Source organism: Anarhichas minor, unplaced genomic scaffold (assembly GCF_050575085.1).
Source record: "Anarhichas minor isolate MPS153535 unplaced genomic scaffold, ASM5057508v1 ptg000067l, whole genome shotgun sequence".
Lineage (NCBI taxonomy): Eukaryota > Metazoa > Chordata > Actinopteri > Perciformes > Anarhichadidae > Anarhichas > Anarhichas minor.
Window position 1 is genome coordinate 3947501 of NW_027466513.1, and position 16110 is coordinate 3963610.

At 42.9% G+C, this 16110-nt stretch overlaps 2 protein-coding genes and 1 long non-coding RNA gene across 17 annotated transcripts in view; 1 reads left to right on the plus strand and 2 right to left on the minus strand.

Moving 5' to 3' along the window:
- Positions 1-4500, minus strand: part of LOC142934293 (uncharacterized) — a 16262-nt gene extending 11762 nt beyond the window's left edge. The window contains exon 1 of one of the 3 annotated variants that reach the window (XR_012947707.1): positions 4050-4492. This is a non-coding gene — a long non-coding RNA (uncharacterized LOC142934293). Of the gene's footprint in view, positions 1-4036 lie in introns of all 3 variants that reach the window. The other 2 variants (XR_012947709.1, XR_012947708.1) reach the window with 2 other exon arrangements.
- ppip5k1a (diphosphoinositol pentakisphosphate kinase 1a) overlaps positions 1-10183 on the plus strand; it is a 32669-nt gene extending 22486 nt beyond the window's left edge. For 5 of the 13 annotated variants that reach the window (XM_076078809.1, XM_076078811.1, XM_076078812.1 and 2 more), the window contains 4 exons: positions 4676-4837; positions 7070-7207; positions 7302-7415; positions 7720-10183. In XM_076078809.1, the coding sequence (XP_075934924.1) occupies positions 4676-4837; positions 7070-7207; positions 7302-7415; positions 7720-8318 (1013 nt within the window). In that variant the 3' untranslated portion in view covers positions 8319-10183. The other 8 variants (XM_076078815.1, XM_076078819.1, XM_076078817.1 and 5 more) reach the window with 4 other exon arrangements.
- Positions 10184-15054: 4871 nt separating this feature from the next.
- map1aa (microtubule-associated protein 1Aa) overlaps positions 15055-16110 on the minus strand; it is a 37972-nt gene continuing 36916 nt past the window's right edge. Inside the window, exons 6-7 of the mRNA XM_076078698.1 lie at positions 15531-15757; positions 15055-15210 (exon numbers count right to left, since the gene is read on the minus strand). Of these exons, the coding sequence (XP_075934813.1) occupies positions 15055-15210; positions 15531-15757 (383 nt within the window). The remainder of the gene's footprint in view (positions 15211-15530; positions 15758-16110) is intronic.

The following is a 16110-nucleotide window of genomic DNA, read 5'->3' on the forward strand; positions in this document are numbered from 1 at the left end:
AACTGCATTTAAGTGGGATTGTGGATCATCTTGTTAGATCTGAAGCAGCTTTACAGTCACTGGTTCTTCTAGCTGTTGGTGTGACCTCTCATCACCTCCTAAGTTACAACATTTCATCTCACTCCGTCACCACAGAGATGTTCCTCCCAAGTAACATGAAGTCAGGTGTTCCTCACTAACAGACTCTTCTGTTCTGCTGGTTGATCCATGTTAGAGAAGAATAGGGACATGATTTAAAACATGATTTATTCAAGTTGCTGTGGCCTCGAGTAACACTCGTGTTTTTTTATTTATTTTTTTTTTATTTCCTCAGAGTTGTTGTCTATGCCGGCAGTAAAACGATTTTCTGTGTCGTTTGCAAAGTATCCGACTAATGGTACGTCTGCTTCTTTCAAGTACTTTTCCACTCCACCTCCCTTTTGTCTTGCATGTCTTCAAACTTGTTTCTTGACCTTTGGGTTATTTTTTCATTTTTTTCTCCACATGGCCCTCCAGCATTCCAGGTTTCCGTTATTCTTTTTTCCAATGATTTTGTTCATATGCTTTTGGACTGTTCCTTTTCTAACACTCCCTGACATTCTCTCTCTCACCAGGGTTCCCACTGGTCATTTCACCCAGTGAACGATTAAGACATTAGGAGACGGGGAATGTCAGCAAATGTTTGCAAAGGCCTCGTAGAAGTGTAGCCGGAAATAAAGACATCTTCACACTACTTATACCTGTGAATACATAAATACACGTATTCTCTTCAGAAGGCCTTTATACACCGGGAGCGCATTTTTCGTGCGATTATTTTGCATTTTAATATGTCTTTTCAAACTCTATTTCTCCTTCCTGACCAGACCCGCTCTCTCTGTTCTTACATTTCACAATAAAAGCTCAAATCAGACAACAGGATCCTGGTAGTTGGTTCTCTGGCTGCGCAAATCCATTCAAACCTTTTATTGAGAAGGTCTGTTCCAAATTTACCGGCATAAATAGTTTTGATGCGAAATATTCGCAGGTGAGTTTTTTTTGCATTTTTCGGGTGGTTAATGAGTCGCATCCCCCGGTGTGTGAAGGCCGATGATGAACAAAAGACCGTTCTGATCAACTGAATCATCCTAAACTACCTTTAGTCGGTTAAAGGAAACTTCTTCTCGCATCTTGTTCCAGTTAACCCACAGTCAGCATTTCACACTCACTGCAAAGCCTACTTCTCCTGGAGCCACTTAGAAGTTTCATGTAGTGTTCGGTTTAGATCACAGACTCAGAAAACAGACGAGTGTAAATCTGAGTCCGACTTCATTTCACTTTGTCTCCCACCGCTGTTTACAGGAAACCACTTCCTCAACACGCTAAATCACTTACTCAAGATTTGGGACACTTACTAATCATCCTCATTTTGCATCATCGCTGCCAGCTGTAGAGTTGCACAACAAGTCATTTGATGGCGGACATAAATATAATATACATATAGTAGAGAGGCAGGACACGGTCTGGAATGAGTCCCTGATCTGGTCCGGCTGGAGGACAGTTGGCTCAGTAATGGACTCGTTTATTCTGGCTTTGTGTATTTTTGCAGAGTGATTTCTGGCACAACCGTACCTCCTTCCAAGGTGCACACTTTTAGAATAACTTTATTATTAGACCAGCATGCTTTGGTTTGTTGTTTCTGTTTCAAGTCATAACTGATGTCAGCAAACTGTTTTGTCACGGGGCCAGTCGAAAGAATTTCTGAATTTCAGCGTTTACTGTCACAATTCCATAAAGTTTGGTGACGTGCAAGAGACAAAGGAGGTTGAAGCAGCAGAAGCCGAGCTATCCTGACGTTTAGTCCCAAGTGTTGGTCGAGGTCCTAAACCGGTGGATCAGACTCTTCCTTTCAGGCTTTCTGTCAAAAGTGAGTCTGAAGGCAGAGATGATCCTCCGGAGCCACAGAAGACAAACTGCACAGTAGCTCTCTCTGCACGGCGGCGTGTTAGAGCTGTTCTAAGTCAAGCAAAGAGAAGATCTTTACAGTGCCGCGAGGGGGATGAAAGTGGTAAATCTACAAGAATAAAACTCTCAAATTTAGGAGGAAAAGATTCATGAATTTGCGAAAAAACAAGTTCTCTGAGATTAAACTCACAAGAAGAACGTGAGCTGCCGAGTGCAAACCTGACTTTTGCCTAAAGTAGTGTTCCTGTGGTAAGGTTGGCCTCTGAAAGATCCGTATACACGTTTTTGTCCGTGTTCTTTCGTGAACATTAATAAATACTAGTATGATTAATATATTTTGCACTCTGCGGCTCACGTCCCCTCGGTGTTTAACGGGGGCGTCTGAGGTGCGATGAGGTCGATGTAACCTCACACAGTGGAGCGATGTTCTTCTACTTTAACCTCAGAGAATATTAGTGTTCTCTCAGAATCGTACCCTCCCTCCAGCTCTGTAATTGTGTTCTTTGTACCTAATACGCCATCCTGTGATCTACAAGAAGTCAGTCACACATGCATAACGTGTGAACCCTGCCGGCCTGTTGTTGGACCTTTTTTAAAGCAGCCAGTCATCATTTATTTTCTTTTTATTAACTTATAAACGCTTCATTCGCTATCTTCATGTTTTACAAAGCAGAGAGCCTTATGATGGAGATGTGTCCTGAGTCAAGGGTGGGAACCCTGCTTAACATCCTGTATACGGTTTGTAAACTGATCATTATCCAATAAGTCAGTTATTTATTTTTAATGTGTGTGCATGAGTACACGGTATTTACATAAAGGTCACTCCATGGCTGCTGAGGATGTGAGCTCATTGTTGGACGTGAATGTTTAACTCTTCCTCTGACTCTCGTTGATTAACCTGTGGCTGATTGAAGGGTTCAATCCCAGCTGACTGAACCAGGATCAGCTCTTATTGAGCGTAAACAGAGGACGGGTTGAAGCATTGCTCTTGTGTTCTGAAAGAGACATCGGGTCAGTTTTGTTTTGATCCATAAGCACACATAAAGCTCTGTGGTTTCAGTGCTCACATGTGGTCGTCTGGTGTGTCCGAGGCTTGGAAGCTGAATATTTCGTGAGATAAAATCTTGTTAGTTTTTAAATGTTGACTTTTCGACCTAACAAAGCTCTGGAGTTATTGGAAATGTTTGGAAACAATCCCACGCAGTCACAACTGGAATCTGATAAAAGCCCAAATGCACTAAAAGCGTCTGAGACCTTATCAAAGAAACTTATTAAATATTAATAAAACTACTACTGTCGCTTTCACTGGCCACAACGTCAGCTGTCACGACATAACGTAAATGGCGTTACTCGATGGATGGTTTGTGTCTCATTGGTATTAATTTAAAAAGATGAGGTGATGAGGTGTTGAGCGGTGTCTGTCGTATACATCAGTGTTGGATGAAGAGCTTTCTGTACCTGAAACACTGCTGGTTCTGTGGTGTTAACATGTGACGCCTGCAGAGCATCACTTATGGCTTTAAGTGCGTTTGGGGTCTTTATGCTACAAACAGTATAATACATGTAATATAATAATAATGATCTTTATGTGCACCTGTGCAGGAAGACGGCGTTCAACCCAAATGAAATTGTAATGTCCACGTGATGAAGGAAGCGTGGAACTATCCGGTACGGCCCTAAATGATTACCACAATGTCTCCACTTTGCTTTTGATTTTTGAATAATTTCTTGAGAACATTTTATCGGTGAGACAGACGGGAAGCTCCGACATTAAGATATTAACGTTGTGAACTAACGAGCTACTCTTCTCTCCGCTTTATCTGGATAAAAACAACCTGCTGGTGTAAATAGGTTTGGTCGGTCTGGATTTTGTGAATCTTCTCTTATCTCTGCTTTTGGGTTGAATAGCCGTGTTTTCTGTCGTTTAACGGGTTTGTTTGGCAGAAATGTTCATCCACGAGTGGAGAGATTCTGCGAGGGTCGACTCGTCAACCAGAGCCGTGTGAACGCGACAGTCCGATTTTTTTAAAACGCCACACTTCCTGTTAAGAACACACCACGCAGGGACATTGAGTGAAACACCCACACGCTATATGTTAGTGTGCTGTTCTCGCACGTATATTATTCACCACAGGAACACAAGACGACACAGCAGCGGCTCCACCGGTCTGGTGCGCTGCTAAAGGTACGACGCAGTTTGTGTGTTGGCTCCAAACGTCCAGCTGCAGCTTCGTGTTAAAAAAAGATGGCGTCAAATTGTTTGTTGTTGTGGACGCGAGATTCACCTGCACGCGCAAATAAAGAGCTCCCGCAGTGTTTGTCTGGAGACGTGGCTCCGAGGCTGCCGTCACTTCTTTTGGGCTTCCTGTGAACGTCTCGTGTCGCTCTTGCTCCTCTCGTGGATTCTCATTCATTGGCTTGTTAGTTTTTTAAAAAGTTTAAATAAATGGAGGTACTGCGGAGGAGCAACACGATGTGGTTTGTTTTCTTGCTGGATGCTTTGTTTGCCGCGCGGAGAAGTTTCTGTTGAAGTGGTTTTCTGCTTCTTCTTCTTCCGATGTGCTGCCGCTTGGCGGCCATGATGAGCTGCTGGCTGCCTCCTTCACGCACACACACGCTACACTTATCTCTTTATTTCCCCTCTCATCTTGTAATGTACTTCAGTCCTTCCCTCTCTTCCTCGCTTATCTCCTATCGTTTCATGTCTCTTGTACTGCTCCTCCTCCTCCTCCTCGCTCTCCCTCTTCTTCCTCAGAGCCCCTGGAGGAGCCCAGTGTGGCCCAGTTGTTGAGGCATTTCCCCGCTGACCTCAGCCTGGACGGGGCGCTGGCCCACCACCTCCACCAGTGCTCCTACCACCTCCGCCTCTTCCGAAACTGGCTCATCTCCGGCCAAGACCCCCTAGAGTACCTCCACGGTTAGCCCCTGGCCCCCCCCCTCCCCCCCCACACCCTGTTCAACCACTGCTCACGGTTCAGTTGGGCCTGTGCTCGTACTGTGGTTGACTCTCATGCTTTGCCTCTTGATGTTCCTGCATGCTTGCCTGTTTCTGTGGTTATGCAGATTGCAAGCTGGAGTGCTGTGAGCTGTTTTGGGCCATTTTTTGCGACCACTATCTTTCCCCTCTGCAGCGGTGTCTATCTTTACCCCTACGTTGTTTTTGTTTGTTTTTGAAGGATTCCTTAACCATACAAAATATCATTAATTCTTCTCGGAATTTACATGCAACAAGACAGGAAAAGAACCATAAACTGCATGCATTCAAATATCACTTTTGAAAGAGTCCAACATTCAAATTTTAGACTTTCCCTCCTTTCTGTGTTCTCCCCAAACTATGTTACCAAACTCCAGCACACCGGCTCACGTGTTGTGACTTCACCAGAAGTAAATCTAAATAAAACACCAAGACGAGAGAAACTTCATCACTGTCGTCATTCTGCAGTGAAAACGGCGACGGGCGTCGTTTCCATTTGTCGCTCCAGTCGGTGTCGGATCGAGGTCGCCGAGATAAAATGAAAGATGACATTTAATTTGTGTTGGCAGGAAATGTAATCACAGCAGCGACAGACGCGATGATTAGTTTGATCAAACGTCAGACAACAAACAAGCAATAATAAAATGTGAGTGTTCACCCACTCATGTGTGGACGCACTGCGGTGATCACGAGGACAACATCTGGCACAGCTGGACATCAGACTGAAATGTGTAAGCAGACGGCATCAAACGGTAGTTCTTTATATTAAGGTCATCGTAATAAGCTCTAGTTAATAGTGAACAAGGCCCTTAGAAGTCCTTATAAGATGAGTATTACTAGTGTGTGTGTTAAGACTATTATTAATAACTTTATTGTTGGATTATCAGACATTTAAAAGCAAGAAACTTGTTTGTACACAGTTTAAAGAATGTTAATTAAAGCCTTATGAGTTTATTACCATTGTTTATAATAGCATTACAACTACAAACTGGTAACAAGTTTCATATGAATGCTTATTAATGTCTTATAATCTAACATTAATAATGATCTAACACTGTTTATGATGCTATGACACGCTAAGGACCTTATTACCTATTAACTAACGCTTATTACATGTCATATTGTCATATTCTTCGTCTCGTTTGCTTATTCTTTGATCAGATTTCTGCTGATCTAAATCAGTACACTGTGCTCACAACATTAAACTGATGAATACCAGGTTTTGTAGAAACTCAAACTAACACCTATTTGTACCAATATACAGTAGAAGTTAAGTAGAAACATTATCAGCTCGTTCCTCCACAGACCTGTTTATTAATCAACATATTGCACGTGGCGTCATATCGGAAGTTGGTTCCATGCTTTGTGAATATTTCCACATTTAGGTGACGCAGCCTCATCTTGACTTCACGCTGTCTCGGTTCAAGATTAAAGATTTTATTTCATTTTTTATTTATACTTCCAGCTCTAAGCAGATAATGTGTCATCACTAGCCTGAGCCTCCATGTTTCCATGAAGGTACAGACACCGCTGTGTTTCATCCACACATCACAGTCACGTCTCCGGAGTCCTTCCTCACATTAACCAGCATGTGGTTCCTGCTTGTTAGCTGAACACGACACACAGAGAAAACCTCCTCTGGGGTCTTTTAGTGGATCGAGGCGAGCTGTGGTGGTTTTTTGTTACGCTTTGTGATTGGTTGTGAACTAACGGCGGATGAACTGCTGTGGATAACACGTGGTGGACCTGAGCTGCAGTCTGGACACGTTTGAGCCACCGTGTGCTGCCGTTAGAGCTTCTGTGTGTCGGGGACCACGCACACACACACACACACACACACACACACAGGCGTCATGTTATAGACCTGCTTGCTTTTTGCAAATGCAGCGAGACGTTTAGAGGATGCGTAGACTTGTTGCCGTTTGATATGGTGTCTTGGCGTCCAGCATGGTGTTTTTTTTTGTATTTGTTTTTTTGTTTTGCAACTTGCCTGCGTGGAAATGAACCGTAGCGGCTGGCAGGAGTTTGTTAGCGGTGGTTAGGGAGCAGGACGTCAGAGCACAGCGCTGAGGTGTGGTGTGTTTGGGTGTCACCGGAGCAGTTCTGCCTCCCCCGGTCTAACCGAGGCCTGATGTTCGCCCTCCGCGGGCGTCGTGTCTCTCCTGTGCCCCGCAGGCTTCGAAGGCTGCTCCATGGTGCCCTCCATCTATCCTCTGGAGACGCTGCACAACTCGCTGTCGCTGAAACAGGTCAACGAGTTCCTCACCGGCGTGTGTGACAGCGCGGGGGATCCGCACACGAGGACCACCAGAGGTTAGAAGACCCGTCGCAGAGTCGTTGTTGTTTACAGTGTGACTCATGACGATCATCACTTTGACTCTGTGGGTCCTTCACTGTCTCCCTGCAGCTCTGTCGGCCATGTTTGACACACACAACCAGCCGTCGGTGGACTCGTACCTCCCTCAGAGAGTCCTCTCCTCCTCCATCACTCTCAGATCTTGCTCTGACAGACCTCCTTGGTGTGAGTATTGCAGCATCTCCTTTTTCCTCACTAAGATTTGACATATCATGGTACCGTTATAATTTACCTTCTCTTAATACTCATTTTCACTGAACAGAGCCTGAAGGCATCAGTGTAACCTCCATTCGTTAGCTGTTAGCGGTGCTGATGTATCGTCCAATAACGATCGTCAGTAGAACTTTATTTACACAGTGATGGTAAACGTTAAACTGTGTGATTAATCCGTGGCCCGTGACACCACCACCATTACCAGTCTGTACTCGCTCTCATGCCTTTAATGTGTGTTCATGTTGTCGTCCTGCAGACAGCAGCGGCCCATCCAGCACGGTGTCCAGCGCCGGGCCGTCCTCCCCCACCACCGTGGACACCTCGCCACGCTTCAGCTTCAGCGATAAGATCTCCCTCACCCCTCAGAGCAGCGAGGAGACTCACTCCTCTCAAAACGTCTCCGCTCAGCCGGCGCCGGGCCTCGACCTGACTTGCTCCGCCGAAGTCCCTCCGACTCCATGTACCTCGCTAGAGGACGACTTCAAGCTCTGCGCTGTTGCCAGTCAACGGCCCGATGATGCCGAACGCACGCAGGAAGGGCCTGAGGTGGCGTTCGCAGACGGCGACGCCTCCTCAGACGCTGGCCCGAGGCCGCCGTGCTCTGCGTTGGCGGAGCTCCCTCTGGCTCGGATGGAGGGTTACTGCCTCCCCGGCTCGCTGCCCGTGCTGCTGGAACTCAGAGAGAGCAGCAGCGAGGCCGGCTCCAGCTCCCAGACGCCGCAGTCTCCCGAGGGAGCCGACGAGTTCTTTGACACTCTGGAGTCGATGGAGCTGTGGATGGACGGCCCGGAGAGCCTCCCGCTCACTGAGACACCGCTAGAGGCGGCGGCGGCGGCTAACGCAGCAGAGCCGTAGAGGGGCGGAGACTAAACAAACTCAGATCTGTGTTCAACACCATACATGCTGTTCATTGCCTTTTAAATAAAGGCCCACTGGTTAAGGTCATCTGTCTGTAAAGATGTAGGGAGCCACTTGATCTGTTACTGTTGCTTTGTTGCCCTTTTCTTAAAGCTGCGTTAATCCATTTGTTTTTGGCCACTAGGGGGCAGAAACACCCACCAAGCTGTTGAGGTGTTACACATCCAGCAGATTTAATAATGTTATCATCCTGTTGGGAGTTGTGTTTGTGTCCACGTTCTCTCTGTGTTTAGCTCTGGTTTGCTCTCCATCAGCTCCTGAGAGAAGAACATCATTTTAGCTGCTAGATGTTCGCCGACACCGTTCACGTGCACAGAAACACTCCACAGTGTGAACTCCCTTATAGTGATCAGACGCTGATATGGATCAAAAGGTTTGGGACAGAATCATTCCTAAACAAACGCTGGTTAATAATAATCAAGTAGTCCACTTACACAGTTCATTGTGGGTCTTTTAAGACTTGTTAACAGTACAGTAAAAGTACAGTAACTTTGATTACATTTAGTTTTTACTCCCACGATACTTTATCTCACAGGAAGCCGTCTGCTTCCAGGCTGACTGCCTGCGTACACATTGAAAAAACAATGTGTAAAGTAACTTTGGTTGTTAAGTTAATTGATAAATGTTCGGTAACGTAGCCGAAGTGAAACCAGCTGAATAAGGTCAAAAATCGAATGTTTGAGCTTGTGAACGTGGTCGGTGTCAGTCGGCCATGTTGTTCTGGGCAGGTAGAGACAACGGCGGTTGTCACATTTGATGTGTTTAATTGATTCATTGTGGCCACAAAGATGTTGAATAATGGAGCTTAGAACTGGATGGAGCATCGTTGTTACCTTCAGCTGTTTCCTTTAGAAAGCTGCAGCAGTGAAGGGCAACCGAGTGTTTCTTAGTTTGTTACAGGAAGCGCTGACTTATAGACTGTAAATGTACAACCTGTGGCTCTTCGACGTACGCCAGCGTTTTCGTTCCCGCGCTGAGCGTCTGTGGCGCTTCGTGGTTTTAAGTTCCTGCGTCTGTGATTTCAAAACAAAAGCTGAATCTTTATTACTGCCAGTGCAACACAATTAGTGTTAAATCCCCAGGTCAGACTGAGTGTGCACGTACTGCCTACGCCCGTAAGCCTCATTGAAGATTCATTATAATCAGTAAGAGTTGATGGAGAAAAGAAAATATTTATTTTGAAATTGCATCTTTAAAAACAAAACTTAAAAGTCTGGTATTTTTGATACTAACATCAGATATTTAATTGTACCATATTATTGTATATTTTTTGGAGATTCACCTCGTGATGTGGGAAAACCTGAAAGCTAATTTCTCATTTTATCGCTGAACAAACCGGAGGAGCATTTCACGTTAAATGTGCTTTTATTGTGGCGAGCAGTTATGTAGCAGGTGTGTGTGGATGTTTGAGGAGCAATTCAGGTAGATGTGCAATCCTGTGTTTAATCCGTGGGGTTTCATGTTACTACGTACTGAAGAGGGGAAACCGTCTCTGTTCTGATAATCACACCGTTTGTTTTTTGTGCTTAAAGGGTCAATTCACTCAAATGATTAGAAACATTATGAAAAGCCTGAAACGTTGGGTTTGGGTTTTGGGTTTTTATCTGATGGAGTGTTTAGTGATCCAGTAGAAGTCTCACTTCGCGTCTGTTTTACCTCGTTAGTTAACGACGACACAAACATGTCTGTTCTTCTGTGTGACGTTTAATACGTTGGTTTTTAGAAAGTTCATTATATGAAACATCCACAATATTCTGTAATACTTCTAACAATGTTACAAAATACAACTTTTGGAATGTAAATTTAATTTGTGGGTCTTTTCTTGTTTGCTTTGGTATCTTTAGTTTCTGTCGTCTCAAACAAACCAATTATATAAAATAATCAAGGATCAGAACAAACTGTATAGAAAAGAAGCTAAAGATTTAAATATTATTTCATTTAACAATTGAAAGCTTTTAAATATCTGCAGACATAAGTGTAGAATTTAACTTTTTCCACAATGCTGTTACACAACTGTTCCACTTCTCCCTTGCATTTAATATTTCTCTGTAAAGAAAGTAATTAAAGTAGAAAAATTGTTATTAATTAAAAGGAGCAAGATTCAAATGACACTTGAATGTGGCAGATTGATAATTAAGAGTTAAGAGTCTAAAGGATGGATTTTATTTTCCTTTTTTAAGAAATATTACGGCCACTGTAGGGAAATAAATAGAAGCCAGGGGAGGACGGATGACGTAATCAATCGGATTTATCAATAAGGAAATGCTCGTGATTCAGCCCAGATTCACATATCATTTAGTAACTTGTAACTGAAGCAGCATGTGGAACAAGTACCTCAAAGTTTATCCTCCAGTACTTTAGTAAATGTACTTTCGACCACTCAAAGTAAAGTCTTTAAAGAAAGTACTTGTATGGAACATTTTGAAATGATACTGGGGGGGCTCGACGCTGTAAACGCTGTCAGACTGTTGAAAAGAGTCAGAAAACAAAGCCCTCACTGTTCCACTGGATTACATCATCCTCACACTGTGGAGGAAGGAACACTGGTGTCTTGTTTCTCTGTGGGACATTCATAGTCCCAGGAGGATACATCCTAATCACGTTGGTGATGCTTCTTCCTCTATCACTGCTATTAGATTGACATTTTAAAGCTTTTTAGGAAAAGCATCGTGTACAACTGTCGGATTGGATTGCCATGAAAGTTGGTATATTCATGGTTCCCAGAGGATGAATCCCAATGAGTTTAGCGATCTGCCGATTTTTCCTCTTCACACTGCAAACGGGTCAAAGTTTCCACTCATCCAGTGAAATATCTTATCATCTACATGTAGGGCTGGAAATACATTCTGCGAACACAATCATTGTCCCCAGAAGATAAATCCTAATGATTTTAGGGCTCCTCTGACTTTTCCTTTAGCGCAAACACAAGGATCACATTTGCAGTTTTGAGTGAAATATCATGACAACTATTGGATAGATTGCCATGACATTGAGTTCAGACATTCATGTTCCTCTGAGGATGAATTGCAATAACATTTCCTCTAGTGCCATCATCAGGTCAAGATTTTATTTTGTCCAATACTCTCAGACGTTCCCTTCAGCCTCAGCTGTATGAGCACATGTTAGCATGCTAATCTTGGACATGCTAAGTCACTGATACGACCATTTAATGGAATGGAGCCGGCGTAAATGTTAATTTGCTGCTTTAACTACATTTTGCAGTAGCTTGCTGGTAGTTCGACATTCATATTTGCAGTCAAGTAGTTAAATTACTTTTTTTGTCATTTTTTGTGTAATTAATTAATGAAACTACAACTACATGAAAGGAATGCATTAAACCTGCATTCTCTCTAGTGTCCATCAGGGGGCGACTCCTCTGGTTGTATAGAAGTCTATGAGAAAATTATTGATTTTTTAACATTTTAAATTACTAAATATTTTTTAGATGGGATTTTTATTTGGGGTTATGTATGACCTTTGAAGATTTTAACGTTTAGTTCTCAGATATAAAATAGGTCAGTAAAAAAAAAACCTCTGGTGAATTTAGAAGCGTCTACGTGTCTTAAAAATAGTGTAAATGAGACGACTAGACGAGAACACTCGTCCTTTAGCTTAGTGGTGGATACGTGAAGTCATGTGACCGTTAGCTTTTTATGCTACACTTCAAACATAAAAGTGGAGTTCATGTGTAGAGATTATCTTGATGAACTAAACGACGTATGATTAAACGTGTTATTCATAAACCTTTGACACAGATTATTTTCTGCAATAATCTAGAATCCAATGGAAAACTACTATTAGCTTTTTGCTTAATGCTAGCATTAGCATTAGCTGTCAGCGTGGCTGTAGACCCTTAAACTCACACTGCTTTGCTACAAAGGGTCACAAGCTAAAAAACACTTTGTATTAAAAGACTTTCATCAGTTCACAGAAGGAGAACATTCTACGTGATGTAATGGTGCAAAAAGAAAAGAGGGAGACATTCTTTCTTCAGTAAATGATGTTTTTATTGGTCTTCACCACACTTGTTCCCTTTTTAACAATAAATTTGTTTTTTATTTTACCTTTTGTAAGCATTTAAAGAGCGATAAAGAGAATATTGCACTTAAAAACAAGAGATCAAAGTAGAACCATGAAGCAGAAAGGAGGAAAATAAAAACAAAAACGATCACGAGGCTTTCTTTACAGCACAGCACAGCCAGGTTACACGTGCCTCCTCAGTACCGCACAGCTTAGCGTCTTAAATATACATCTTTTAAAATAGCAGTTCTATGTTAAGTCATGTTTTTCTTCATCTATTACAATACAGGAGAACTCAAAAAGGTACACATGCACGTACAAGCAGGGCTCACTGAAAACCAACAGTCCTTATGATGATTTGTTTCACGGCTGAACGCCACAGATATAGTTTTTAACTCTTTTTTTATTTTGTTTTGCACAATACGAAAATGCAGCGGTTATGTGTGTGTGTGTGTGTGTGTGTGTGTGTGTGTGTGTGTGTGTGTGTGTGTGTGTGTGTGTGTGTGTGTGTGTGTGTGTGTGTGTGTGTGTGTGAGTGTTAAGCTTCGTCTGGAAAAGAGTGAATAATAGGAAATCTTCTCTAGATAAAATTGTTTTGACGTGAGTGTCTGGCAGTCTGGGTTCTGAGTGGTCTGCTCATATGTGAGTTGTTATTGGCCTTTACAGTGGTGCAGTATAGGAATGCAGCTCACAGAGTGGCTTAACAGGAACAACGGAGCTCAACGTCAGCGTCGTCTCTTCGCCGTCTGTAAGGATTCTGTCAAACGGTCATCCGAAGAACGAAACTGTGTTGGGGTTTTAAGTTTTCCCTCCCTGCACAGAGTCGAGATGCATCGCCGGCCGCGACAGTCGGATGTACCAAGGCCACCAGGAGATCAAAGTCCTCCACGGAGAACGTAAAGGTAAATCTGCATCTTCACATTCAAATCAACTGGAGCCGCTGAGGTCGTCTTGGCTCCCTGCAGCCCTCCTGCTTTATTATTAAATCTTTTTTTTATGTACATGCAATCTGTTGCGCATGCATCGCAGTCGAGTAAAATATCATACAGAAGAATATCTGGAGTTGTTTTTTTTTACTGCGGATCATAAAATAGCAACCCTGGTGAGGTGTGTTGGTCCAGTGTGTAGGTTTGTTTTGTTGGTTAAAATCTCTTCAAAGTACTTATCAAAATATATATTAATATCAAATTAAAAGCATGTCTACGCATAATAAAAGTCTTACTTGAAAACGTCCACTGGTTAACCACTAAAATTAAAGAAATGGCTAAAAACATGAGGTGGCTTCAAAATATATGTTTGCAAATGATATTTAACAGTAACCAGAAGAAAACAGCACAGCTGTAATTGATTTTATGTTGCTAAATTTAAATTCTAAAACTACGTCTGAAATAGTTTAAAAGTGCCATTTTTATGCTCAATATATGTACAACTATTTTTTTATTTTTTTTATTTTTCTTGTGCACTGACGTTCTCACCGACAAGACTCGCACAACAACAGAGGAGACCAGCTCGCCGAGAACCTTCCAAACCGCCTCAAAACATCTCCCTTCCAGCACAGCGGGACAGAAAGGCACATGTGGGTGACAGTCTAACCTCTCAACCACAAACACAAACCTCTCCTCGCAGCCACATGCTCCTATTGTCGTAGTGGAATACATTCTTCGTTCTTCAACGCAGCGTTTTCTACAAAGATCTTTTGAGACGCAGCAACTGATGTGAGGTTTGTCGATTTGTTGAGTGCTGTTCTGTATGTAAAGATATATAAACGGTGTAGAGTCCAAAGATCGGGAATGATGATTTTGTTACTTGGATCACCGCCTTCAGTTCTCCTCAAGATCCTCTGCAACAATACGTTAACAGGAAATACACTGAAAAAATACATTGAAGACGACTAACAATTACAGAGAGAAACGTATTCGTCGAATCCACTGTAAGAAATAACAGCCACCGAGAAACTCCTACTGCAACGATTAATTTTTCGATTTTAAATAACCGTAGAAATATCATAACTCACTACAAGACAGATTTCTGAATATGGTCTTCCCTATGCTACGGCAAATATACTGTAAACGACATATTTTCTATTGTACTATTTCAGTAGGAGGCACAAAGTTCAACACTGGGACTGTCATTGTTTTGGAAGAAAGACAGAAAATAGAGGAGAGTTAAGTAAAGCTGGTCACATTTAGCCTGTAATGATGATTTATCTATCAGCAAAGGTATTCAAATTTGTTTGGGATTCAGTGGAAGAAAATAACTTTGTTGCCGGCTTTAAAGTACGCAAACTTGTGCTCTGATTTCGGCCAATTTGAAGACAAGCAACCAAACATTCATTTCATGTTTTTTTCCTATCCTTATTTTTCTCAACGGGCATTTTGTCTCAATAAACAAAGACTCATATAGACTCATATAGAAATAATAATGTAGTGGAGGACATAGTTGTCAGAAAACTACCGTTGTAATATAAGTGGTGATAGCCACGACAAGCTTATCAATGAATAAAAATCTAGAAAAACATAGACGGTTATCCAGGTCTGTTTCTGCTTTAGCTCAGAGCCCAAAGCAGAGGCAGATTATCATATCAGGCTATAGAGAAGAGCAATTCAAATCCAGATCTACGCTGAGGAGGGGAGCGAGAGGAAACCGGGGGGTTTTAAAACTCGATCTTGCAGGCGGGGAAAGACTCGTCCTGCATGACGACGGTGCTGCTGGAGGCCAGGACCATGATGTTGAGCTCCTGCTGCCTCTCGTGGGTCTGCTGGTACCAGTCGCGGGTCACCTCTGTGTCGTGGGTCGGGATCAGCGTCACCTGAGCGTGCAAGACAACAGATCAGGAAATGTCCCGGGTGAGAGGGTTGAGGGGCAGAAAGGGGTGAGACATAGGCTGGGTTTGACTATCGCAGTGTCTCCCCTCTCTAACTTGAGCTTGTGAGAGAATGGTTCGATGTGATATATCTATGGTATGTTTGAATTGCATCATCAAGCTTTCTTGTATGAATATTGTGTGGCCCCACCAAAATCTTCATACCAAAATCGCCACTGGACAGGTGATCATTTTAAACCCTGAAACACACGTAAATAAGTGGATCATTCTAGAATACACGTTAATCTCAGCGTCAAAACTCTTACCTGTAGGTTCGATCCCCACTGAGCTTTGCCGTCCAGCAGTGCATCGAGGACTCCTCGGCCGGGTTCGCCGCTCGCCGCGTCGTTCCCGCTGACCACATAGTACGCAGAGCGAACGCGTTTGAAAAACTCTTGGTCCACGTTCTTGGTACTGCAGTGGTTGGGAATGTAGGCCAAGTCCACATAAATAGGAAGGCCAGGAGCACCTGCAGACCCGGACTTCTGAGAACCTGAGTGGGAGAACAAAACCAAGCTGTCACCATGCATGCATGTCTTTTATTGTTGTTTGTTGTTGTCAGACTGATTTATATATTTTCTACACTCTGTATGCTTTTATGTTTTGTGCTTCCGACATGTCTGTTTTTAGTGTCTAACAATGCAACATACTCTTGTCTGTCGTCCATGTTTCTATTTAACATAATTATCTCTCATTTACTTGCTTTGCATGTGTCGTTGTATGAGCCTCTGTGTTACGTGTCTTGATAGTACTTGGCAATGTTGTATGAAAGTGTCCTGAATAATGTATCTACTCATATTATGAAAAATAGCCTCTTGGCTAACTCTGGCGCATTTACAGGAATGT